This window comes from Erithacus rubecula (genome assembly GCF_903797595.1).
Source record: "Erithacus rubecula genome assembly, chromosome: 1".
Lineage (NCBI taxonomy): Eukaryota > Metazoa > Chordata > Aves > Passeriformes > Muscicapidae > Erithacus > Erithacus rubecula.
Genome location: NC_136658.1, coordinates 48,367,308 through 48,393,636, shown reverse-complemented (window position 1 = coordinate 48,393,636; position 26,329 = coordinate 48,367,308). Strand labels below are relative to the sequence as shown.

Sequence of the window (26,329 nt, the reverse complement as noted above, 5' to 3'; positions counted from 1 at the left end):
GTCTTCAATTCCACCTAATATTATTGACCTAACAAAGACTAAATATTGAACAAGTATCAACATTTGAAGAGTAATATAGGAGACAAAGCCTAATTTTAAAATATTATTTTAAAAAATAAATTGTAATTAATCTGTTGCCTTTTTGTGAGTCTGAAGTAATCTTTGAAAGTAAGACCTCAGTGATATCTGCACAAAACCCTACAAATAGCTCAGAAATGGACAGAAGAATATTCTGCCAGGATGGCAGTCAAGGGGCTCTACTAGCTCTCACAAGAAGTCAGGAATATTAACACATTAACACCAGACTAACATAGTTATTATCCTACTTTACACCTAGAATAACTCACATTTGCAACTTGAGTATCTTTTTGTAACACAGATTTAAGATTTGAAGAACAAATACTAGGATGAAAAAGCTTCTGAGCGGCTTTGAGAAGTGTACTTAAGTTCACATTAGAGAGCCTTTTCTATAACTAATTAAAAAAAAAAAAAGATATTTTATATGCAGGCAATTATAAGATGATCTGTGCTAAATAAATTTGTCTACAGAAGTTACCAGGAAGTGCTTTCATTTTCATAAAGGCATGAGATGCAGCCATGATGTCTTAATTCAGTAAGTCAATCCCTTGAAGAGTCCTGAAAACTTCGGGAAAGAGACCATAACTTCTGCTAACCTCCAGAAAATTAGGTAAGGCAAGTTTAAAAAAACAATCCAGAAGGGAAGAAAGGGGACAGACAAAGAGACCTGCAGAGATAAATAAAATAGCAATCAGCAAAGGAATCTGAAGGGAACACCTTCTTTGAGGTTTCATAATAAACTGACAGTGAATCTTCTGTGTATCAATGGCAGGAACAGCCTTTTCTATCTTGAGAAATTTCACAAGATGTCATAAACTTCATATTTGAAGCAGCAAGAAATTGCATAAGATATGAACAAGCTGATTTAAATTGACAGAGTACAAAAAATACTAATGTTCACAGAACTGTTTCTGTCCTCAATACAAATGAAAGCAAATGCACCAAGCTTGGTGGGTAAGTCCTTGTCAGCAATAATCTTCATAAATCTTAAATTCAGGGCAATTGCTAAACTGCATTCTGTGAGACTTCTTAGTCAGAACCAGAACTACTGTTTCGGTGTAATGAGGCTGAATTAAATGAAAAAGAATTAATTGTTTAAAATGCTATTCCTAATTCTCTACACTTAATCTACTATTACTTTTGTCTACACAATATAGTTTAGCTTAGAAAGCTACAAGTAATGAACTACTAAACCTTGCACGGCTTAGAAAGAAATCTCTGTATTACTCAAATAACATTGCCATAGAATAATTAGCAGTAATATAATCAATTTTCCTCTTTTAAATAATTTTTGTCATAACAAAGAGTTTAAAATGAGCACTACGTGAGTTTTTCATTCCTCATCAAGTTATCAAAAGCTTGATATAGAGTGCCCTTTCTCCACAGAGGCATTTTCAGAACTTTCTGTATTTGGTGAAAAAGAAAAATTATCTACATTATTCACAGACAAATTCCATTTAGTCTCCCTGTGGCAGGTTTAAAAACTAAGAGAAATAATAATAGAAAAAACACCAATTATTTAATTATAATTAAAATTAATAAACTGTTTTAAAATATTTTGCTTGGTCGTTTTTCATTACTTTATTACTTAAAAGGAAAATAAAGAATTACTTGATCACAGAATATTGGTATGGTTATAATATTCTCCATTAATTTGCATACTGATTAAAGAAACAAAACTATTTTCACAAAGTACAAAACAACACAAATATAGCTCCCTTGCCCTCCCCTCCTTCTAAAGGATACCACAATGCCACAAGTCAAAAAACCTAAATAATAATCTATATGTAACCACAGATATACTCTGGAAGAACTAAGACAATAACTTTTTCATTATTTTGATTATTTCTTCTGTATTTCTACTCTTTGCCATTTGAAGTCATATGGAAAATACAGTATTTCAAGACTCCTAAACAAACATCTCCACATGTTTCTCTACAAATTTCAGTAGATGCATATATGTATCCAGTATATGCATATATCAGACAAGCATATTTTCCATTAGAAAACACAATCTTTTTCCTTAATAAATTTCATCTAAGTACTTCAATAATACACTGATTATAGGAAATATTCTCAAATTATTTTGTTTTTCATTTATTCTTCTCAGTAGTGTATCCTTATAGTTATTTCATAGAAATTCTCAACTCTGACATACAAATTATGTTCTTTCAAAGTAACTACTCTTAGACCTATGTGTTGACAAGCAACATATCTAAGAAGAGTGAGTGTTAGATTTGAAAGTACTGGATTTGGACCTATCAAAAAATCTTACCGTTTGAATGAACTGATGGACATGGTTTAGGTTCTTGAAGACGCTCTACAGAAGTGCTCACTAAAATACCATAAGAATAAAAAAATGAATGGAATTGTACTGTAGTTAACAGTACAGATTCTAAAATGTAGCAATATTTACTGATATTTATAAATTAGTTATTTTTATAAATTAATGGGTAAAAAAATAAACAAAACATTTACAAAGTAAAAACAGTTCCTTCACAACACACGAGTACATCTCTATATATGCTTAGCATTTTTACACTTCTATAATCAGGAAAAGAACTAAACTTCTAACTAATCATCACTGGACTAGAATGTGATCATTTTTTTGGTCATGAGTGCATGTTGCCTTCGTGTCACAAAGAAGTCTTGGCCCAAAGCTACTTAGTCAAGACCAGCCTGACTGGGGCTTGTATTCCCCAGAGAGGATCTGCAGCATCCACACTTGACATTTTGAGTGTAAAACCTCATACATTTATAGATCACCTATAGAGTGTAGCCTTGGAGTGAATTTGCACTTCAATCCTACATTCCTCAGATCAGCTTGGGGCTAGGAGCAGATTTGCCTGTGTGCCATGAACTTGTCTGTGCTTCAGTGTGAATGAATATGATCAGCTACAACTGAAAAGCCACATGTCATGCTCCTACTAGGCCTTCCTCAAACTAAACCTACTCCCTGCTGTTTGACTCAGCTCAAGCCAGTGCCTTTTTAATACAGCAAAATGGTTTCCAAACTGGATCAGAATTAATTCATCTGCCATCATCTATTGCAATGAACTTACTTTAAGTCACTGCAACCACAGCATTAACCATATGGCTGTTTGTGGTGCAGGACAACATCCTGAAATACTATTAGCAGGTTTAGCTATTTGTAATAGACTTCAGATGTTAAAGTATTTCACAGACAAAAATATAAGAGTTCTTAACATTCTTTGAACATCTGTGTCTTAACTCACAAGTTAATCAGTTTTGTCTACTCTTTCAGTATTTTCCCTTTTATTAGTTCTGCAGCCTAAGGAGAGTCAAGGATGAAAAAAAATCGACTTCATAAAGCAAATCTGAAAGTTTTTTACATAATATAAAATAAAATTGTTCTATTTCACATCTATTCACTACTCAAGCCATCAACTTTGTATGTTACAAGTCTTTACAACTACAAAACATGATCTTTGTAAATCATGGCATGGAAACAGGTAGATACTCTGTGAAAAAAACCCAAATATAATTCCAGCACTGATTTTATTTCAGTATTTTGTTAGTCAGGTTGATGTCTATATTTTGCTTGAGCCAGGCTGCAGAAATCAGAAACTGAGTCTGGTTTTTTTCTCACAGTTTGTACTCACCATCATATGTTTTAACACTCGGAGGGGGTTTTGCGGACAATTCTTTTATCTAAAGAAGAAAACACAGGTACATGAATAGATACAAATGTAAAAGATCAATATCTAGAATGAACACTTAGCATGAAATACCTGGTTTCAGTACTATTCTGTAACAGAAATTATTGATAGGAAAATACTACTTCTGTGCCCAATATATGTTTTGTTTATGCTTAATTAATGTTTTTGTGTTGTCTTAATGTGAAGTCATGCTTTGTACATCCTGTTATTGCAAGTTATAAAGTCAAATGAGAGCGGACTTATGGGCCACTTCAGCACTTAAGAACTTCAATACTTTCTTCCTCAGCAATTCATATTCCTTTTTGCAAGCCAAACTTCCATTCCAGGAAAACACTGGAGAGTTTAATTACACATTGATTTTAAATGCATGAGCAGTTCTTCTCTCTGCTTTACAGGTTTGTCTATTCGACACCTAGGACAAGCACTAAACTGACAGAGTAAAGGAAACACACTGGCTGTAACGTGACCTAAAGAAAACAGGAAACTTGTGAATCCTATATCATTAAACAACATTCTGTACTCCAATTCCCCAAAGAGAAGAAGAACATTCATTCAAACACACAACCACTGTCAGATGGAGCTGGCACAAGATATTCCAACCTGATCCTCTTTTATTTATCAGTTTGGTTATAGTCAGTAGTATTCATTGTCCATTAAGTCTGGGTTCTGCAAAAGTGTTAGCTATTTCTCAAGCCCTTCTATTTTCCAGGGATTGAGAATATAGATCTGCACAACTGTATTTCACAAACACCAAACTTGGACTCCTCTGAACTTATTATACATCTGTGGTCATATCGTTCTTTCCAAAGGTCATTTTATTGAAGGAAATTCATCTATGATTAAGTCCTCCATTTCTCCAGCTATAAAATTTGTGAAGGTAGAGATGTAAAAGCTATTATTTGTCTTTCTATTCTTTAATCATTTAAGTATAGGTTTAATATTTATCTCAAACAAAATGTGTAAAATCAGATGTTGATTTATAAAGAATGCACTAGATAATAAAGGAATAGGCAACACAATCATAACCTTATTTTAGGCAAAACCAATTCATTTCCAAACACAGAATCATAGAGTACCTCACGCTGGATGGTAGCTACAAGATCAAGTCCAATTCCCACACTGGACTACCTAAAACTTAAACGAAAGAGCATGGTCTAGACATGCCAAGAGCTCTGACAAGCTTAGTGCCATGATCACTTCCCTGGGGAGCCTGTTCCAGTGCCCAACCACCTTCAGGGTGAAGAACTCTTTCCTAATATCCAATCTGAATCTCCCCTGCTTCATTCCATTTCCTTCTGTCCTATCACTGACCACCAGGGAGATCAGCACCTCCTCTTCCACTGCCCCCCTTGAGGCTGTGATGAGATCACCTCTTAGCCTTCTCTTCTCCAAGCTGAATAAGCCAAGTAACAACATCTGCTCCTCCTAAAATGCCCTCCAGACCTTGTTTATCCTCCTCTGGAAAAAATAGTCTGGATGAAATAGTCTGGTACCCTTCTTATACTGAGGCACCCAAAACTGCACACAGGACTCTACGTGAGGCAGAGTGGGACAATCACACCTCTCAACCAGCTGGAAATGCTGTGCCTGATGCATCCCAGGACATGGCTGGCCCTCCTGGCTCCCAGGGCACTGCTGATTCATATTCAACTTGTCATCATCTCAAACCCCCAGACCTCTTTCTGCAGGACTTCTCTCCTTCCTCCTGTTCCCCAGTTTGTGGGTATAACCAGGGTTTAACCATCCCAGGTGGAGAATCTGGCACTTGGTCTTGTTACAAATCACATGGTAATATTTTAAATAATTATTCTCACAGTAATGAATATGATACCTTGTTTTCAGTGTGAGAAGTAATGTGTTTTCAGATTTCAAACATTAGATCTCGTTATGATTATTTTGTGGCAGATTCAATCCTTTTCACTATCAACAATTTTTGGTGTATTAAACCTTTCTTTATTAAATGTGTTTTAATTCCTGGTTTACATTCCTGTGTCTCTTTTCTAGATCTACTCTTATTTATCAACATAATTTCCAGAGAGTAATCACTCCAGCAATACTATTACAAAGTGTGAATATTAAATATGCAATCAGAGAAATATCAAAAACCAAATAGGTAGTATAGTGTTTCTCTGTGTCCTGTCTGTGCTCTCTAAAACAGAGCATTTCACAAAACAGACCTTCTTCTTCTGACTAATAACCAGATCATTCTGCTCCTGAAGCTTCTGTTCCAAATCTTCTATCCTCTTCCTGTAAAAGATGTTATTTCTGTTCAGATCTTCTCGTGTTGATGTTTTGATTGTCTCAATTTGTGACATTAGCTAGAAAGCAATCAGAGAAAAGTAACATCATATTAACACTATAAAAATATATTTTTAATGCTATGTAGTCTAAACAAGCAAGTGTCATGCTTAGATACTTTCAATTTTTTTTTCTCAGCAAAAACTTGATATCTTATGTGACTTCACTAGGACTTGTATATATTATAAAACAGTTGTCTGGATCACTTTTGAATTACTCAAGGAGGATACCTAAATCTCAATATAAAGAAAAGGACATACAAACACATTGCTGAGATTTCTTAAAAATAAGATTGCAGGGAAAAGTGTATAAATCTATAAAAATGTTTTAATTATAAACAGTGCCCAGTAATGATACTTTAAGGAGGTGATGTGTGAATTTATATAATAAACCTAGTATATTATCTCCAAATGTGGAAGAAAGGGAACATTATTTAGGTGCACCATCCCAAATGCAATACTTACATCACTCCTCCCTTATTCTATTCTTGCACTGTATGTGGGTGTATCTTTAACTACATCCTTTTTGGGGACTGTTCCATGGTTCCTCCCCAATGTTTTCTTGCCAGAGTAGGAGAAGCATTGGTCAGACCACTATGATTTGCCCAGTTCTTACATGGTCACGCAGATGAAAGGAAAATGACAGGAAAAGAAGCAAGAGAAACAAAGCAGGAAAGAGATTAAAAAGAAATGCAGATGTAAAAAAAAAAAAAAAAAAAAAAAAAAAAAATCTGAGGAATAAAGCTTTGTATAGTAAAATACATAAACTGATGCAAAAGAAAAAGCCAGGGTGTTTACTCCTGGAAAAGCTGAACATATTCTGCATTAGAAAGCTACAACAGATAAACAGATAAAGCAATAGAGAAATGATAGGAAGAGACATATGCCATAGGTCCATGGTAGCAGCAGGTATAGAGTGGATGAAAGCAACATGTTGGAAGTCATGTGTCTCAACTATTCAGCCTACCCACATAACACAGAAAATACTGCATAATGCAGTGCTCACAGAATCAGCTGTAAGCTCTTCAAAAGACAGATAGAGTTTCAGTTTTCTGAAATGATAAATTCACTTTCAACCTTGGCCTTAACTGAAGCACCAAGATCCTACCATAACAGAAACACAAAGATGATAAATACAGCTAAGAGGACACACTCTTATAAACCCTTGATATCAGACAGTTGTACTAGAGCATATAAAGAACTACTGAAAGGGTAAAGAAAGAAAAAAGTCTCCTTTAGGTGTAAGTGGTTTGCTGTGCCACTTACCAGGGACTTTTCTGTGTCATGGTCATGACGGACGGCTTGTAGTAAAGACATCCACTTTTTTTCCTGCATAAAGGAAATTCATGTTAATTCTTGTGAACAGCATATTTAGTTTGATATATGCAGCTTTGTTTCTTGTTAATAACACATGAGCATTTAGTTCAACATATGCAGCTTTATTTTTCTAAATAAAGCATATATACCAAAAGGATGACAGTTTATATGGAATTTGAGTAACCCAGTATTTAATGCCTAGAACAGTTATTAGCATGATTTATGCATCTGAGTGTGGTTTTCTTGCCAATCACTCTAGAAACTGTATTTGCTCTTTGATTTGTATATGCAGTCAGTGTGAGTGAGAAATACACAAGCATTTGGATACATGTCTATGTATCAACAAAAAGAGTAGTAAGAGCAGGGCATTTTCCCTCTTAATAATGTAATTTTGAATACTCATTAACAACATATTTTGCATAATAATGACAAAACCCCAAAATTAACATATGAATTTTAGAGTGAAGCCAATTTTCTTCGATGAAATGAAAAGCCCCAAAAAGCAAAACTAAGTTTTGCACATCTTTGAACAGAAGTGACCAACCTTCTGTATGATACCAGCAGTAAACTAAGACCTTCACATCCCAAAACCCATAAAAGCAAACAAAAGGCACAGGTTGGAAAATCCTGTCAGAAAGTTTCCTAATTTTCTTTTTCATTTTGGGAAATGAAATATTCCAATTTTTCTGTAAGTGGCTTCACAGATGAGTAAACATATATGTTTTAATAGAGCCTTCTGGAATTGAACTGCCACCACACTTGGCAAAGAAAGATATATTTAATCATACAGAATAAAATAATATCAATAAATAAGTAACAATTCATTTATAAGGGATAAAGAAAATAAATCCTAGTTTGCCATTATATGGATAGTATTAAATAGTATTAAAACTTCAAAATCTATGCTATTTTTGGCCTTGAGAAGAATGAAAACTTTACTTAGAGATTTCATATCCTACTCAAGAGATGAGCAAAAATAAAAAGAAAGCAAGTAATCTGTCAAAAGCAATACATTAAGTTACAGTGTTACCTGTTTTTCCAGAAGTCTAACCACAACTGGATGTTCCTGAGGATGCTGAGGTTTCTCCTCTGTAAATTCCTGGACATCTTTCAGTGTTCCTAAATTGGATTTTTGTTGTGTATTGGACTTTTGTAATTCTAACAGTTGCTAATAAGAGGGAGGAGGAATACAATACAGTTATGCAGAGATTGTATCAGATACTTCTTCCATTTCTCATGAGTTCAGCATTTATCAAATTTAGCATAATTAAAAATATCTACATCTAGCATAAATGTGACTTCTAAAAGTACACAGGACACAGCAGCTACAAAATGTAAGCTGCTCTGGTAGTGCCATGCAGATTTGTTTTCTGACCCAGCCATACTTTTATGATTCTCTTGCTAGTGAGCATTCCCAAAGCATGTATTGAAAACACACAAATTCTATCAGGACTATAATGCAGAGGTTAGTGACCTCCATGCCACTTATGAGAATATTAACATAAGGATACCTAACATGCAGCAACCACAACAATATCTACTAACCTATAAACAGGCATACAAAGGCTGAGGAGTAAAGAAAAACTTACATAATAACTGAAGGGATCATTAATTCGTACAAAATAATCCTTTAAATTAAAAAAACCCTGCAACCTGAAATTGTGTTAATAAAATATCTGTGTACAAAGATACAATTACAGCTATCATTCAAAAATTATTTTCAGAGTTCTGTAGGAAGAGCTTTATCAAATATGTGAAGTTCACTGCCACCTATTGTAAGGGATTCATGCTTTAAAATGTTAGAAAATTGGAATTGCTTACATTTTCTAAGGTTGAATTTCTTGAATATAACTCCTTAAGCTCTTTCATAAACATATCTTTCACTTTTTCTATTTGATCAGCCAATTTCTCTCTTTCCTCATCTTTCCATTTATTAAATGATTGTAGAATCTCTTCTTCTTTTGATTTTTGCTGCTCACATTCCTGAAATTTAAAAAAAAAACATTATTTGTTATTTTCCCTCACATTCAATACAAATTCAAGCTCTCAAACTGCATGTAGAATGCAGACACTTTCAATATTTGGGAAATACTGTGACATCAAAAAACATAAAAACCACCAGTTTTTTTAAGAATTCTAGGCTAGCAAACTATACATTTTGCTAGCTAAACAAGTATGCTTCAAAACAGTTTTGGCAGTTCATTATTTTTCACTGAAAAACACTCAAGCAACCTGACTTGGACATACCAAAGATCCACTTAGTTATGCATCCTGTTTCTCACAAAGGCCTTAGGTGTAAGTAAGAAAGGCCAATACTGAGGCAAGCAAAAGTGCATGTTCTCCTTCACAGTCTCTAAGTTGCCAACTGTTTTCAGCTCAGGGGACTTCTGGAGCCTGATACACTTCTGTGAATTTTATTAACTCCATGACCCTCAATACATTTCTCCTCATACACGTTACAGTCATCCCATGCAGCTGCATCAGCTTTTAGCAACTGCAACACCTTTCACCAACGAGCTCCACAAGCTGCATGAAGAGCCAAGTACTTTTGTTGTTGCAGTTGTTTGAATCTGGTTGCTGTTAGAAACATTTGATGGATTCTGAGCTCTGAACTGGAGCACAGGGGGAATGGTTCATCACTATTCATTCTGTGTAACCCATGACTTCACAGGTATCAGTATCTCACCCTACATCTTCATCAAGTGCTTGTCTCATCTTCAGACTGACAACTCTCAGTATGCTCAGTCATTCTAAATACTGACTGATCATCTTTGTAGCTCATCTTCATAACTTTTATAACTCTATCCTATACTTTTTGAGATGGACTAGACTAACACAACATATTTAGGCTGTGGCTTGCACAGTGATTTTTCAGAATAATTAGTAATATTTGATTTTCTTTGCTAGCTGCTACTAACATTTCCCCAGGACTATGTATCACAAGTTGAAGATCTTGCCCTTCAGTAACAGCACTCAGCTCACAAGCCATTGTTTCATAGACAAAATGAAAACTATTTTATCCCCATATACATTTACCCCACTTTACCCATTAGATTACTTCAACCATTCCACTACACAGTAATGCATTTTTATAGGGTTCTCAAATTATTTAAAGTCCTACATTTCACTCTCCAGGACAAACATAGCTTTTAGAAAACACCTACATTATTCCATCACAGCATTCACTCTGAATTTATATAATATGCAATCCTTGTACTACTAGTATTCTTTCACCTCAAAGGAGCAGAAGGGATCAAGAATAGGAATCATGGCAGTTTATATACTAATTCCTTTCAGTAATAGTTCTCTGAAAGAAAAAAAACCAACATGGGAAAGATCTTCTGCTCTTTCAATCAAAAGACAGCAACATTATTACATCTGAATTGACAGTGGATGTCAGTCAGGGCAGACAATCTGTAACCAGACACACATTTCTATCTTCCCTGACATCCCAGAAAAACAGAAGTTTTGAAAGATTCTTGTTGTGTAACACTGCAGACTGTAGCTTCAGGACATTCCAGGTAGTCCTCTTGTAGTTAAAAGTCTCAGCTAAGATGAGTGACTTCAAAAGGGGCCCCTAAGGCACCAAAAAATCTACACTGTACTGTTATGAATATTCCAAGTTCCACCTCATAAACAAAACAATGCTTTGAGTGCAGGAGAAATAAGTTATAGATGTATGTCTCAAAAGGTAGGCACAGAATGAATGAGTAGAATACCTTCCACATGTCCACATAGGGCCAAGATCAATTATTCTGAAAGTGCCTGCACGCCTAAGTGAAACTCTACCAGCTTTGATTTGGTCATTCAGTACTTTTGAAAATGGAAACTGAACACTTTCAAGAAAGGGGGAACAAAAGGACTGAAGAAAGAAGTCTGAAGCTGAGTTCAGGGGGAAAAATACTCTATGCTTTACAGAAGATCAGGGTTTCCTCTGAAAACAAGGATGAAAATCATCATCCATCATAGACTATCAGCTTGGAAGGGATTATCCTCCAGGATGATCTGGTCCAGCCTTTCTTGGCAAGAGCACAAACCAGACAAGGTAGCCCAGGATCTTGTCCAGCTGAATCTAGAAAGTGGTCAACATTGGGAAATCCAGTACTTCTCTGGGCTGAGTGAACACAGTTTAAAGTGCTAATTCTTTTGAGACATTACTTAGTATGTATTACCTTAGACAATCTGGCCAAATTAGCCTGTTGTTCAGACTCTAACTGGGACTTGGTGAACTGCAACTGCTCCTTCAGATTTTCAATCTCATCCTGCATTTTTTCTATATTTCCTCTCTTCTTCTGATCTGTTTGAGGGAAACAGAGATTTTTAAAAGGTTTGTTGCAATTTCTGGAACTGTAATACTTACTGCAAATACATTTCTAGTGTTCACAAAGTGTGACTTTCTTAGACCATTTCCCTCCCACTACCATGATTCTCCATAGATCCTTTTAAATACAAATATTCTCTGGACTGCTAACTTATCCTCAAATACTTGTACCACTGACATGTGAAATAGTTAATGAAATATTTACATGGAAAAGTATTCTATAGCCTAATTTCAAAAGAATCTAAGCAACACAGGTACATAAAAAGGGTGTATGAAGGACAAAGTGAATCTCAGCTATTCAATCCCTTATGCTAAGTTTATTCTAAATAATTTTTGTAAGGAGTCCACTTGGAATGCAACAAATTATTTATGCAGGAAGAATTAGGGGAATATCAAACAAAAATGTTAAAATCTGCAAAAATCACAACAATCTTCAATTGTGAAATATTCCACTGATTTATCAAGGATTTACTTGCCCATCACCAGGGAATCTGAATATTATTTCAGAAATAACTGCATGGGATATTTTCCCCATAGAGACATTTTGGGCCAATTATTTTACACAACAATTACTTCAACTGTTTCTGCAGCATCTTCCATGATCATTTTTATCAAGTGTAAGGTGCACAAGAGCTTCTTTCTTCTTCCAATATATTCACACTTCCTCAGCCATTTGTTCACATTTCTCTCACTCTTGCTGCTGTTCCATTTGCCTGACAAGTTACAGCTCAGACCTTATTAGATTCCTCCCACTTTTTCTCCTCCCAAATGCTCCTTTTTTCCTAACTTGTTTCTAATCACTGTTATTTGTCAATACTTGTTAGTCCTTAGCAATAAATCATAAGCATGTAATCTAGCAGGAAGGAGAAAAATTCTATATAAATGAAAGAAATATTGAGAACATTCTTTTTCAAACTAAACATCTTTAGTGAAGAGAGAAAAAAGTATGCAAGTAAGTGGTAAAAGATCTTGAGTATTCTAGATGATGAAGTTAGACTGCTCTTAACAGTTTCTCTTTCTCACTACATTTCACAGTCAGTTTAGTTCAGGAGAGCCTGATCCTATTCAAACTGATTTCAGGTGGGGTGGACTATTTCTGTATTAATAATTACTATATATTTACAAAATTTGTTTTCCTTAGTTCCGCCAGTTCATTTTACCCACACCTTCATAACATCCATGCCTAAAGAGAAACTGTGCTCTGTGCTACTGGCTTAAGTATTTAACAGAAATGCTAGTTTGAAAAGATGCTGCACCACAGGTTTTTGTTAACTATTTTCCAGAGAATGAAACATATGTTGCCCAATACATTGTATCAGCCAGTGGCATTTGCATTTACACACACTGGGGTCTGCCACCTGAAAATGAAAAGAAAAAACTTTTCTTCCAAGTCACACAAAATCATGGACTGCACATCCTCACTACATTTACACTTTTCTAAACTACCTCTCTCTCTCAATTTTTTGGATAGCATTAAAATACATACCGATCTCAGACTCTCCTGGGTGACGCCTTTGAATATGACCTTGTAAAAAGGAATAGGTCATAAAAGCCTTATCACAAAATGGACACTGCAAAGCAAAGCAAAGCAAAACAAAACAAAACACATTAGCAACATCCTTTTGGGAAATACAGTGGTTAAGATTTTTAACAGGATTATACATTTTATTCCTATGTAAAAAGAAGGTAACTTTAACAAATTCCATCTTACAAGAATAAGAACAAAAATTCTCATGGTCCCCAACTTCTGTACAGTCATTAGTATATTATTAATGCTGTCTGAAGTTTCACAGTGATGGTCATGAGCAAAAATCTGATTGTGCTAGGCATTGTTCAAACTGAACAGAATAGACTCTAGCCAAGCAAGTTCAAATTCAAATATAAACCATGGACAAGGATTCATATATGTAGGTAGAGAACTATAAGGAAAAGGCATGACAATCCTCTTCAGCAAAATACACAGACTCCAGCCAACTAGCACCTCAGGTGTTCTTAAGATTCCTGCAACACCACAAAGTAGAGCACCACACAGCTGGAAAAAAACAATAAAGATGGGTTTGAGTGCATGAGTTGTAAGATGGCAATACTCAAAGGACATGTAAAATACTCAGACATTTCAACCAAGGTAAAGTAACAGTACACAATTTTGTAAGAAAAGGTATGTAGCTACATTAGTATCCTGAAGCACAAAGTTGTTTCAATTACTGTTTCCAGTATTTACCTACTGTTTCTAGAAATTTACCTACTAGTTTTGAATATAAATTTTAAGTCAAGTTTGGATCCTACCCTTTTTGAAATATCCTTTTTGTTCACCTTCAAAATACATTCTACTAATATTCAGAATATATTAAAAATAGATGGGTAGTACAAGGACAGAAGCTACATCTACAAACTCTGTAACATACTTGAAGACTATGTATGAGGGCCCCTCATCACTTTAGGGTCATTCATTACCTCTATTTCATACTTTTTTTGTTTCAAATAAATGTATTTTAACAAACCACAGACAGTAAAAAAAGTAGTTTTTACTTATCAGTGTGATATGATAGTAAAAAGCAGATTAACTGGTTCAAGATCTTGATCAATGCCAGGAGGAGGATTTGGGGAGCAGCCTGTCAGCCTGACCTCAGTGCCTGGGAATGCTCTGGATCAGAACATCTTCAGTGTGATCACACACAGGACAACCAAGAGATCAGGACCAGCCAGCATGAGCTTGGGAAAGGCAGGTCCTGCCTGACTAACTTGATGCTTTTATTACCAGGTGACCTGCCTAGTGGGTGAGGGAAAGGCTGTGGATATTGCCTACCTGAACTTAAGGAGACAACATCTGTCACAGCATTCTCCTGGAAAAGCTGGTAGTTCATGGCTTGAACAGATGCACTCTTCTCTGGGTTAAGAACTGGCAGGATGGACAAGCCCAGAGATTGTGATGGTGTCCCATCCAGTTGGCATCTGGTCACTAGCCATGTCCCCAGGGATCAGTGTTGGGGACAGTCCAGTCAAGTACATTTATTGATGATTTCAATGAGGGGATTGAGTGCACCCTCAGTAAATTTGCAGACAACACCAACTGAACAGAAGGATCTGGATAACATGGATTGATAGACTGAGGCCAACTTTATGAGGTACAGCAAGACCAAGCACCAGGTCCTTCACTCCAGCCACAAAACCCCCCGCAGCATTACAAGCTCGGGGCAGTGTCTATAAAGCTGCTCAGTGGAAAAGGACCAGGCTGTGTTGGTCAACAGCTGTTGAACATGAGCCAGGGTGTGCCCCAGTGGCCAGGAAGGCCAGTGTCATCCTGGCTTGTATCAGCAGGACTGTGGCTAGCAGGACCAGAGCACTGATTGTCCCTCTATACTCAGCCTTGCTGAGGACATACTTCAAATCTTTTGTCCAGTGCTGGGCCCCTCACTACAAGGACATTGAGGCACTGGATCATGTCCAGAGAAGGGCAGTGGAACTGGTGAAAGGTCTGGAGGGTAAGACCAACAAAAAATGGCTGAGGGGGCTAGGGATGGTTAGCCTGCAGAAAAGGGGGCTCAAATCTTACCACTCTTTACAACTACTTGAAAGGAGGGTGTAATTACACAGGAGTCAGCCTCTTCCCCCAGGCAACAAATGACAGGACAAGAGGACTTAGCCACAAGCTGTGACAGGGAAGTTTCAGGTTGGACATCAGAAGGAATTTCTTCATTAAAGGGGTGATTAAATATTGGCATGGACTGCCAAGTGGTGGACTCACCATCCCTGGAGGTGCTCAAGAAATAAATTAACACTGCAGTTACTGCCATGGTCTAGTTGACAAGATGTTGATCAGTCAAATGTTGGACTTGATGATCTCAGAGGTCTTTTCCAAGCTAAATGATTCTGTGATTACATGAAATTCCCAGATTTCATATTATATTTTAAATGCTGCCACTGGTAGTCGGGTGTGCTATAAAATATACTTTTCAGCAAACCCTAAAGCCATGAATAATTAAGACAAATTTTGTTGAGCAAATGCAAGACTTAATATAAAATCAAAATAAAGTGATATAGTATGGCAGCAAAGCATTACTGCCAACGAAGAGGGAGCTTACAGTGTAACAGATTGCACATGATTTACAGAATTAAATTGGCTGTGAAATAATGTTATCCATTCAAGCACAAGCTTCATGTCAGTTTGACTTGCTAGTAGTGAAAGAAAGCTCTTACTACAGGAGACAGGATTAACACAGGAAATATTTAGGTTTTGAATTATGCAACAATTTTCTTGCAACTACTTTTCACAGTGTTAACCATAACATGCACTTTATGTCTACATTGTACATGAGAATGTAAGATTTCTGAACAAAGTATCAAAAAAGTGAAATATATTATTTAAAATTAAATTTGTATTACTCACATGAAGGTACTGACCAACAAGTCTTAAATTTATGACTCATAGGTATAAGTACCATTTTACAGTAGCATTTCATGGTTAAACTTATATTGGTGTTGGATTAAAGGCATTACATCCGAATTCCAAAACATTCACATTAGCTCTAAAGTGCACCTCTGCTAAAAAAGGCTTATTTGTAAACAGGCTTATTTGAGGAACATCCAATACTTTGAGGGGATGGAATCTGAATTACCCTCTCAGGAATACCAGTAAAGCCCCTTTTATCTGGAAACACTGATCATGGCACAGATAAACATCACACAGCTATTGTTGGCTGATCACACTGCTACCCTGCATTTTCAAACACTGGGAAGAGTTTAATTTATCTCTGTCATTCAAACTTGAACTCATTTTTCTCATGTGAACTTAACTTCTAGCGAAAAGAAATTACTAACAAAGAAGAAAGGAAAGGGAGAGATGAGAATTTTATATGAAATCAATTTACAAATGGGAAATAGATTTCCATTTCTGTTTTACTGAATAGATTAGCACTGAATAGATTAGCAATGAGATAAGTTCACTGCCATGTTTTCTATCTTACACAGAGATAGCTGAACACTACAAATATTTCCGGAATACTTGGTAATATTTAGCAATCATAGTATGAGAATTATCTAAGTTTACACATAAAATGAAACATGCAATCAGTTTTCTTTTGCAACACAGGACAAACAGCTTTGTGAGTTCCATAAAAGTTTTATTATAAATAATACCATATCAGCAGCTTGTCCTTCAGACTAACACTTGAATGCATGAACCTTGCCTCAAGTATAGTTCTACTCTTGGGGTATAAGGTACTTTTTCCTTTACAGAAATATTTGAGCAAACTTAGCTGATGTCTTAAATATTGAGCTTTAAAGCCTGTAGCTTTAAACATACAGAGCCAGCCTGAAATCATGTCAATTCTATGCCCAGTGTACCCTTTACACTTCAGATTACATTTGAAGATGAAATTTGCTGAAATTCCGGAAACCTTAAAATGCTGATGCTGAAAAATACTTGAATCAAACTACCACACTGTTGTAGTGAGACAAAAAACCCTCCCAGTAAAAGCAGAGTGTCATAATGCTGTCAGTCAGAACAGCTGTGTACTAAGATTCTTAAGGAAGACCCTTAAGGAACAGATTGTTGTGGAATCAGAGCTGAGCTAACTCACTGAAGCTCTTTACCATCTTGCCTGAGTAATCACTGAATCACACACACAAGCAGAAACTTTGTGCCTGGAGAACATCAGTGTAGGACAGTGAATTCTCGCAGTACATTACTGCTCAGCATCAGTTCTGATGCATTTGCCCCGTGTGTTTTCTAACCATGCAGTTGACAGACAAGGAAAGACAGCAACACAACAGAATAGTAACATGCTTATCACAGGCTTTGTAAGTGTGTGTATCTGACATTTCAGATGCATTTAAAGTGAACCAAGAGTAAAGAGCACCTGTTAGCAAAACGAGGATTTCTTAAAGAGGATGTAGCACCTTCCTAAGAGTCTCTGAAATACAGATGGAAAATGAATGCCAGCAATGCAATTGCTTTTGCAAGGTCACTAGTCCTTGCAATTCCAGCCCTTCACCCAGCAAGCAATTGCACCCCAGCAGAGTGGGGCTGCTCTGCCACCCACCTCAGCAGGCTCAGAGCTGACAAGGTGTGGGTGACTGGGCCACCAGGCCCTCTCCTCTCACCTGGTGGTAGTTGGCTCGTGCCTCGAGCATCATCTGCTGGGTGCTGATCATCTTCTTCCTCCGCCGGCATTCCTCCTTGAGCCCCTGGATCTCCTGCAAGCGCTGGGCCACCTCCTTGCCCAGCTGGTCACGCTGTCCCTGTGTCTCTCTCAGAGCCTCCTCCAGGTTGCCGAGCTGGGCGCTAAGGTACTCCTGGGTGTGCAGTAGGTACTCGGTGGAGAGCTGCGCCAGGCGCAGCAGCTTCAGCAGCAGCGGGTCTGCGGGGCCCTGGCAGTGCGGGCAGCACTCCCGCTCGGCGCTGCAGAAGGTGACATGCTCCAGGTGCGCCTGCAGGGCCGCCACGTCCCCCTCCCGCGCCACCCGCTCCACGTCCACGGTGCTCAGCCGCCGCCAGTCCGGGTTCTCGTGCCGCCCGCGGAACTGGAACGCGGGAAACGCCGCGGGCCCCGCGCCGGGCCCGGCCGCCGGCGGCTGGTAGGTGCGCTGGGAGAAGGGCTGCGGGAGAGAGACACGGCTCAGCCCGGCCCGGCACTCCCGCCCCGCCGCCCACCGCCCGGCCCGGCGCTCACCATGTCCGGGCTCCGTCCCTGCGGCTCCGCTCGGTGCCGGCGTCCTCCGCGTCGCTATAGCAGCCCCGGCCTGCGGGAGGGGAGGCGGCAGTGACGCCGGGCTGTGCCGCCTCCCGCCCGCCCCACGGCCCTTCGGCTCCGTGCCCGGCACTAATCCCGTCCTTCTCCCTCCCGGCATCCTCCTCCCGCCATGCCTCCCCAGCCTCCCGGCACCGCCGAGCTAAGGAGCTTCATCCCGCGCGTCCCGGTGCTCCCGCTGCCCTGCACGCAGCGCATCCTTTACCACCTTCACTACGCTAATCGCATCAATAAACCGATCCTCGGCTCCGCTCTTACATATATGCACCCTTAATACACAGCGTACACTTTCTTTCTCCACAACGTGCCCCCCCATCCTGTGCCTCTCCATCCTGTGCCTCCCCATCCTGTGCCTCCCCCGTGCTGCTCCTGGCTCAAACCTTTCTCACTTCACCATGACTCACACTCCTCTACCCCTGTGCTGTCCTGTGCCCTTCTCCAGCCCCGCCTACTCAACTTTCTCCCAGATGTGACAACACCTGTCACCTCCCCACCATCAGGGTTCACGTCGTTTCTCTGTACATCTTCACGCTGCTGCACCCTCATGTGCCTCCCACCTCGCAGCTCTGAGCAGTCTCTCCAGTGGAACTCCATACCCCTCTCAATGCCCACACACCAACCTCCTGTCGGGTGCTTTCAAACACCTTCCTCACCTTAACACAGTCACACACTTTACAAGCCTCTTCCACACTCTCTTCTCACCCATCTAATCAACACACCGCTGCCTGGTATCAGCACACACCACACCCACTCCTGCAACCATACAACCCTACAATCTCACCACATCTTTTGTTCCTGTCTCATTCTACTGATCCCAAACACTTCAGCCCCATGAAGAACCTCATAGCTTGCATACATCACCTACTTTACCATCCATGCCCAACACAACCAACAACTTCTGCCTATATTCCTGCCCCACCTCAATTCCCAGTGCTCCCCAGTTTGCTGTTTCCCTTGCTCCTGCTCAGTTGCTTCAAACACTTTCTAAGCAGCAGCATCTTTGTCCTCCATCATACAAAATTACCCTATTCCCTCACTCATCCTTACCACTCTTCTCCAAAAACCTGCTCTTCCTGTTACCATTTCTTAATATTTCAGTCCCGTAGCTATGTCTGCCTTACTGCCATGTTCCACATTTATACCTCCCTAAATTTTCAGTCCTTTCAACATATATTTCAGTTTCTCTTCCTATTGGTCATTCCTAGATACATACCTCTCCAAGTCACACAATACATATCTGATCATATACTCCATTCCATAGGCTCCTCTACATCATGCATTATAGACTCACAGAGATGTTCTCAAGGGACCTCTGGTGATCATCGTCCAGTCCAAATTTCTGCTGCACAATAGTTCACATCACCTGTGGCATTTAAGATGAACAGACAATTCATGACCATCCCATACAACCTGTTGCATGTCTGTGCTCTCCTCCTCATGAAAACATTTTTCTTAATATCTCACCTAGTATCTGCTACTACCAAGATTGAAAAATGGTTTGAGTATTTTGCCTCAATTGTTCAAGTAACTGTAGGCCACAACTAGCGTGCCACATTGCCTTCTCTTCACCATACTAAATAAGCCCAGCTCCCTCAATTTCTTCTCATAGATTATGTAGATCCTAACCATGTTGTTAAGCCTCCTCTGTCCCCTTTCAGCTCCTCCACATAGTTCATAATATTTCCCTCCATTTGCCTCTTAGCAACTTGCTATGAACCTCACTTCTCATCTGCACTTTAAACATCACCCTCTCCAATATAAACACTAACATGTCTACCACTAATCACAGTATAGAACTACTTCCACAAAAATAACAGAATTGTTGCTACATGCACCAACACGGGCACCCTCACAAATTACAAGCTCTTAGTTTTATGTACATTTCTATGTTGGTTGTTTTTTGGACCTTGAACATTAAGCCTACTGGTCACACTTATACCAAAGGTTCAGTTACATTTAGATTCTTCTATCACTTACCATACCACCACTGTTTAATTTAGAAAGATACTGTGTAACGTTTGCAACACAGCAGTCTTCACTTGCAAGCATGACATTTTTTGCCACCTCCTTTTCCACCAACAGGGTCTTCAGCAAGTCTTCAAAGAAATCTATTTAACATTTTTTATGCATATCAAGTATAGATCTGCCTTGTTTACCACTGAACTTTGCACTGCTTTGAGTCCTGAAGTAAGAAAAAAACCTGCTAATCTTCTTCAGAGCTATTTCTAATATAACACAGACTCACTTCCACTTAGTCTATAAATACACTTACATTTGTAAACAGCTAGATCTTTTAAAATGAACAGACACTAGCTACTGTCCAAAATGCTCATGCTTCAGATTCTTTAAAACACCTTGAAAAACAGGTATTTTAATATTTTTTCTAATCAAAGGAATTGTTAAATTACACATAATGAAATCTAACTCCCAAAGATCTAAGCCTTCTATGTGCCGTTTATTTGACATAGGAGAAATTTCTTTACATAAAAACCATGTGAATTTTGAAAGCTACCACTTTGTGTATCAAGGAGAAACACCTTGAAAAAGTACATTAAATAAGGGCCTTTCATTGATAGATAAATGGGTTTAGTTCGAAAAAAGCCCCAAACATTATTTAAAGCCAACAAAGTAAACCACGCCCGAGGGTAGCTTATTCTCCTCAACTAATGTACTTACTCAGGAATATCCATACCGATTTGCATGTTGCTCCAACTAAACCTGCTTTAACTCAACGTGACCTTGCAGCAGTACATCACCTATGCATCATCCAGTGGTTTTTAATGGAAGGCACCTTAAAGACCATCTATTTCAAACCAGTTGCCACGGGCAGGGACACCTTCTACTAGAGCAGGTCACTCAAAGCCCATTCAACCTGCCCTGAACACTCCAGGGATGGGAGGGGCACCACGAAGTTGAGTAGAGGCACAAGCCGCCCAGGCATCTCGAAGGAGATAGAAAAAGTACGGACGGATGGAGGCGGCCCTTTTCGATCTTTCTTCCCTTTTTTCTGCCTGATGTACTCTATTCTGGGAGCTGTGCCCATGAGGAATTTAGGGTCATCATCCCCCCACGAGGCTCCCTCGGTCAGAGGTGGCCCCGCCTGCTCCCCCGGCCACCCCTCCCTGCTGCACGAGGGAAAAGCGGCGCTTCCCCGCGGCGGTGTCCGCGGGCCAGGCCCGGCACTTCGGGAGGCGGCCGAGCACGGCCGGGCCTGGGGAGGCCCTGAGCCGGGCTCCATCTGCCTGCCAAAACCTTCGGCTCCGCTTCGGAGCGCCTCGCCGCTCCCTCCCGCCGGCCCCAGGGGAGAGGCCCCGCCGGGCTCTGCCTCCCGCCACCCTCCTGCGCCTCCTGCGGGGTGGGGAGGAAAGGGAGACCCCTGCGGGGTGGGGGGGGACAGGGAGAGCCCTGCGCTCACCTCGGGCTGCAGCTCCGCGGGTCTCGGCGGCCGCCGCAGGGCGCGGAGGAGCGGCGGGGCTGCGGCCGGTCCCGCCCGGCCGTTACCGGCGGTGCCGCGGCGGCTGCGCCCCCCGGCCTCCGCCGGGCCCGTCCCGCGCCCGCCCCCTGCCCCAAGGCCGCGGCGGCGGCTGCGGAGGGGTCGGCGGCCGCGGAAGGCGAGGGTTCTGCCCTGCTCGCCGATTCCCGCTCCTTGAAAACCTGCCCGGCAGATGTTGATGCCCAGGCGGGATGTCCTTTGTCTTGGTCCGGTCCCGAGCCTCTCCGACCGAGAAGCAGCCTTTTCTCTCCCTTTTTGTATAATGCACGGGAAGTTGCAACAAGCTTTGGACAGGCTGCCTTTGGAAATTCAAGGCACGTTTTGCCACGCAGTCACCAAATTCGACACGTTTAAACCTGTGGAGCAGCGAACTTCCCAGCGGGATGGGGAGTCCCCGCCGGCGCGGGGCGGGCGGCGCGGCAGCGCAGCGGTGGGGCGGGGGCAGGAGCAGGAGCCCGCCTGCCCACCGAGATGGATGAGGGGTTCGGGAGCTTCAGGAACGCTCCTGCCTACCGAGATGGATGGAGGGTCTTGAGGAGCTGCTGGATCCCCTCTGCCCGCCGAGCTGGAGCGGGGTCTCGGGATTTGCACCATTCTGCCTGCCCGTGGAGCTGGAAAGGGGTTTGTGGGCTGCAGACGCCCGCCTGCCTGCCGAGCTGGAGGGAAGCCCGAGGGACCGAGAACGTAGTGATAATCTCCAGCGGGAGGTGTGGATCTTTCATGAGTTTCCTGACGTATGCAGGAAAACACCATCTTCCCGTACAAGGATAAGGCCGGGAGTATGTTTTCCTGCAGGTATCTTAAACGAAGTAATGTCAGGTGAAGTTGTAATTTCAATAACAATATGTATTGTATCATGCAGATAGAATCATTCCAACAGCTACAGATTACGTCAGATCCTTCTTATTTTATTCCTCTTCCCTGTAAGAGTTTTGAATTGTGTTTTCTCTATTATAAATGCTGTGCAGCCTTTGTGGCCACAAGGAAGGTTTCATACACTACGCATTTAATATAATTTATGCTGGCAAATTCAGTGATGGAGGTAATAATTAGACATTTACAACACCTAATCTTCATTTAGGAATTCCATTTGGCCAGGGATACACCACTGTGTTTTCCAAAGTGCACAGACTTACTGAGACACAAACTACCTTACTGAACCATGAAATTCTGTTGTGACAGTGTAGATGTGGGCACATATGCTGTGAATATCAGCTTTAGGAAAAGAGGTAATCATTCAGGTGCTTCAGTTTTTGGTGCTCCATGGGTCCCTTAGCATGCTCCAGTCACTAATGGGTGTTCAATCCAGAGGATCAGGCTAGTCTGAAGGAAACCCTGAACAAATATCAAATGTGGATATCCAATTCTCAATACTAGTGACTTTTGCTACTGCAGATCTGCATCTCTTGGGCTACTGAAGCAGGTATTGCCAGAGAAAAATGCTTTATGAGGAATTTAGTGTGGTAAACCTTAATTAAGAGAGGGCTTTGAAAACCTGCAGTATGACAGCCTCTATGGGTCAGGACTAGAGGCAAATATGCAATACACGTTGATGAGCGCTTTATGGGAATGGCTGGAGCACTCAGAGAGCAAGACGTACAATCGCAACCCCTTGAGTGCCCAAGAAATTTTATACCCCATGACCTTAGAGTGCCCTAATGACAAACACCAGAGTCTGTTCACCATGCCTTCTAAGGATCTCTCTAACAATGAAAGTGGGTTTTAGATCAAAGTTAATGCCAACTGTATGAGAAAATGCTGGAAATGGTCTATAGTTAATGAGGAGAGTAATATATGAAGTGTGCAGAAATGTGGATTTTGGTTGCTTATTCTATTATCTGCTTAATACAAAATACAAAAGTAGGCCTTGGATGACGGCAATAACCAGATTTTTATGCTGAAGGGGTAGCTCTCACCCTGTCATTCTTTCACTTTTAATTTGTTCCAGAGCTTGATTAATCTTTAATTATTAGCTGTAAGTGGTACAGCCTTACTTGGCAAGGGTGGGTATTCTTTAACCCACATTAGTTGCTGAGTTCTACCCTTACATATCTTGGTGACAAAAGTAATCTCCTAAAACAAGTGTGGATTTACTAGGAGAGGACCAAAAGCATTTGTGAGGCTCATAGAGGTTACCTGCAACTGGATAACACCAAAATGGGAGTACTCTGATTGTGGGGTGAAATACAGTGATACTTGGCAATGGCTGTTTGGGAAATACCCTGAGTAGCAGGGGCACTGTGCACTGAGGGAGGCTGGGCAGGGACAGCCAGGCCTGGCAGTGCCCTCAGAGCACTGATGCAACAGGTAAAAAAGCTATTGGTGTATTTTGTGGTATGAAGGAGGACTACTCATGTAGTACAAGTTGTTTTAATTTGAGAGGACAGTGGAAAAACTGTCTTGAGAACTGAGAAATAGACTCTTCAGTAACCTCTCTCCTACAGCACTCTCAGAGTGACGCATACAAGTAATCATTAACTCTGGTGGAAAGTTGACTTCACCAGAATGTTGCAAGTATAATAATGAGTCTAGCCAGATTCTTAGTTTATTTAATTTTTTCCTTCCTGCCAGTTCCCACCACGGCACATTTTTCAATTTTCAAGCAAGCAGCTGTGTGGTGCTTAGTTGCTGGCTGGGGTTAAACTGTGACAAATACCTATAAAACTTCCATATGTTCAAACTTTCCACCACTCAGTTTACCTGAGGAAATAATTTATATATTTTTATCACAGGAAAACAAGATATTTAAAAGAAAGGTAGAATGAACCACTCTCCTGACCCTTTTGTGTCACCTCCTTAATTCCAACTAATTCCACCAGCCACAATGAAGCAATTTGAATAGAAGCTGCTCTATGTAATTTAATACATTTTATTTTCAAGTTTGGGTGCTTCAGACTCTTTGCAAATTAAATCTTTTTTATCTTCAAATATAACAGTTTCTCTTAAAAGTTTCTCTTCATGTAACAAGTCCAGCTGGATTTTACTGAGATAGCCAGTTCATTCATCTTCATTTCTTCCATACTCAGAGAGAATTCAACTTAACTATACAGAAATGTCTGCAAAGACACTGAAACCATTGATGCAATTGCAGCAATAGAAAGGTCACACAAGCAAGTACTTGGATTTTAACACTTAACTCTAGATGAATTTTTAATGGCATATGCTAGATATTTGGTCTTTTTTCTAACAACTACATTGCACTTTTTCACTGACAGGGTTATAATATCCTGCAGTTGGGTGGATAAAAGAGGATGCTAGATGGAATCACAGACTAATGTCTTACATGAACTTGTAAAACTCTGCATGAGGGATGTTCTGTTGCCAGTGGCTTGAATGAATAATGTCTTGAGAGATGGAGACATCCACTTAGGAAGCAAGAACGTGGAAGCATCTGCTAGAGCAGCCAGAGGTAAGGCTGCACACATACACACTCTAAATTCTGCCTAAAGTGCTTGGAAGTGCAAGCTTTGCTCCTTTGGTGTTTTAGCAGACACAAAGTAAGAACGAACATCTTCAGTAATGGCAGAGAAGCAAAAGAGAAACAAAATAGCTTGATGATATCACAAAAGTTTGAAACTTGGAGTTGAGCTGAGAAAAATGTATGTAATTAATGACAGGTAAACCAAAACCAGTTTCAGGGAAATCAAAACTAGTTATGCAAATAGACTGAATTTAAGAAATTGATTCAATCAAGAAATAGGAAGAGTTCATTAATGTTAATGTTTTTAATAAATTTTCAAAATATGATTCTTTACTTCAGAAAAATAATAGTATCTCAATATTTGAAGCATTATTTTCTTACTTTCAGAGTAGCATTTTAATTGAAACATATTCTATGCCCTAAAAATAAGATACATGTTTTAATATGGCATGTTTTAATGAATTAAATATTTTGCTCTATTGACCTAGAAAAAACTGGACACTCACACTCCCTTTCAAGTCCAATGACAAAGATCAGCTTTTCCAAGTGCAAGTTTAGAGCACATAAATTAAGTTCTGTGGTTTGTAGGAGCCTTTCTGTTTCCATCTACAGTAAAGGAACCCAGATAAGGGAATTTCCCCGCAGCCCTCTCCTGTGAACAACAACCCAAATGTGAAATTCCCAAAAGATGAGCCTACATAAACAAGAATCCCATGTTAAGCAGTTGTACACTACTATTTCATGTAGTTCCATCACAGCTAAGTTTCTGACAGGAATGTATATAGAGGAGAATAAAAACAAGGTACAAGGACTGAGAGACCTCTTACAAGCAGCAGCCGTGAGAATACTGCTTCTGTGTTATCATCCTCTCCTCCTTTATTTTCATACTAGACTGTGCATGCTACACAACAGTCTGCTATATTGCTTCTATATTCTTCCTGGATCAGGAAACTTTTGTTAAGGTGGCTTTGGA

General features: G+C 39.9%; 1 protein-coding gene across 2 annotated transcripts in view; it reads right to left on the bottom strand.

Annotated features, from left to right (window-relative positions):
- The window catches only part of DZIP1 (DAZ interacting zinc finger protein 1), a 42,729-nt gene extending 17,272 nt beyond the window's left edge, over positions 1 to 25,457 (bottom strand). For both annotated transcript variants that reach the window (XR_013773861.1, XM_079302818.1), the window contains exons 1-12: positions 21,858 to 25,457; positions 19,734 to 19,805; positions 18,365 to 18,434; positions 17,796 to 18,290; positions 13,180 to 13,264; positions 11,545 to 11,669; positions 9,194 to 9,355; positions 8,403 to 8,540; positions 7,322 to 7,384; positions 5,936 to 6,076; positions 3,702 to 3,750; positions 2,354 to 2,413 (exon numbers count right to left, since the gene is read on the bottom strand). Coding sequence is in view for 1 of the 2 variants with exons in the window: in XM_079302818.1 (XP_079158944.1) it covers positions 2,354 to 2,413; positions 3,702 to 3,750; positions 5,936 to 6,076; positions 7,322 to 7,384; positions 8,403 to 8,540; positions 9,194 to 9,355; positions 11,545 to 11,669; positions 13,180 to 13,264; positions 17,796 to 18,290; positions 18,365 to 18,367 (1,321 nt within the window). In the remaining variant the exon portion in view is untranslated. The remainder of the gene's footprint in view (positions 1 to 2,353; positions 2,414 to 3,701; positions 3,751 to 5,935; positions 6,077 to 7,321; positions 7,385 to 8,402; positions 8,541 to 9,193; positions 9,356 to 11,544; positions 11,670 to 13,179; positions 13,265 to 17,795; positions 18,291 to 18,364; positions 18,435 to 19,733; positions 19,806 to 21,857) is intronic.
- Positions 25,458 to 26,329: the final 872 nt, after the last annotated feature.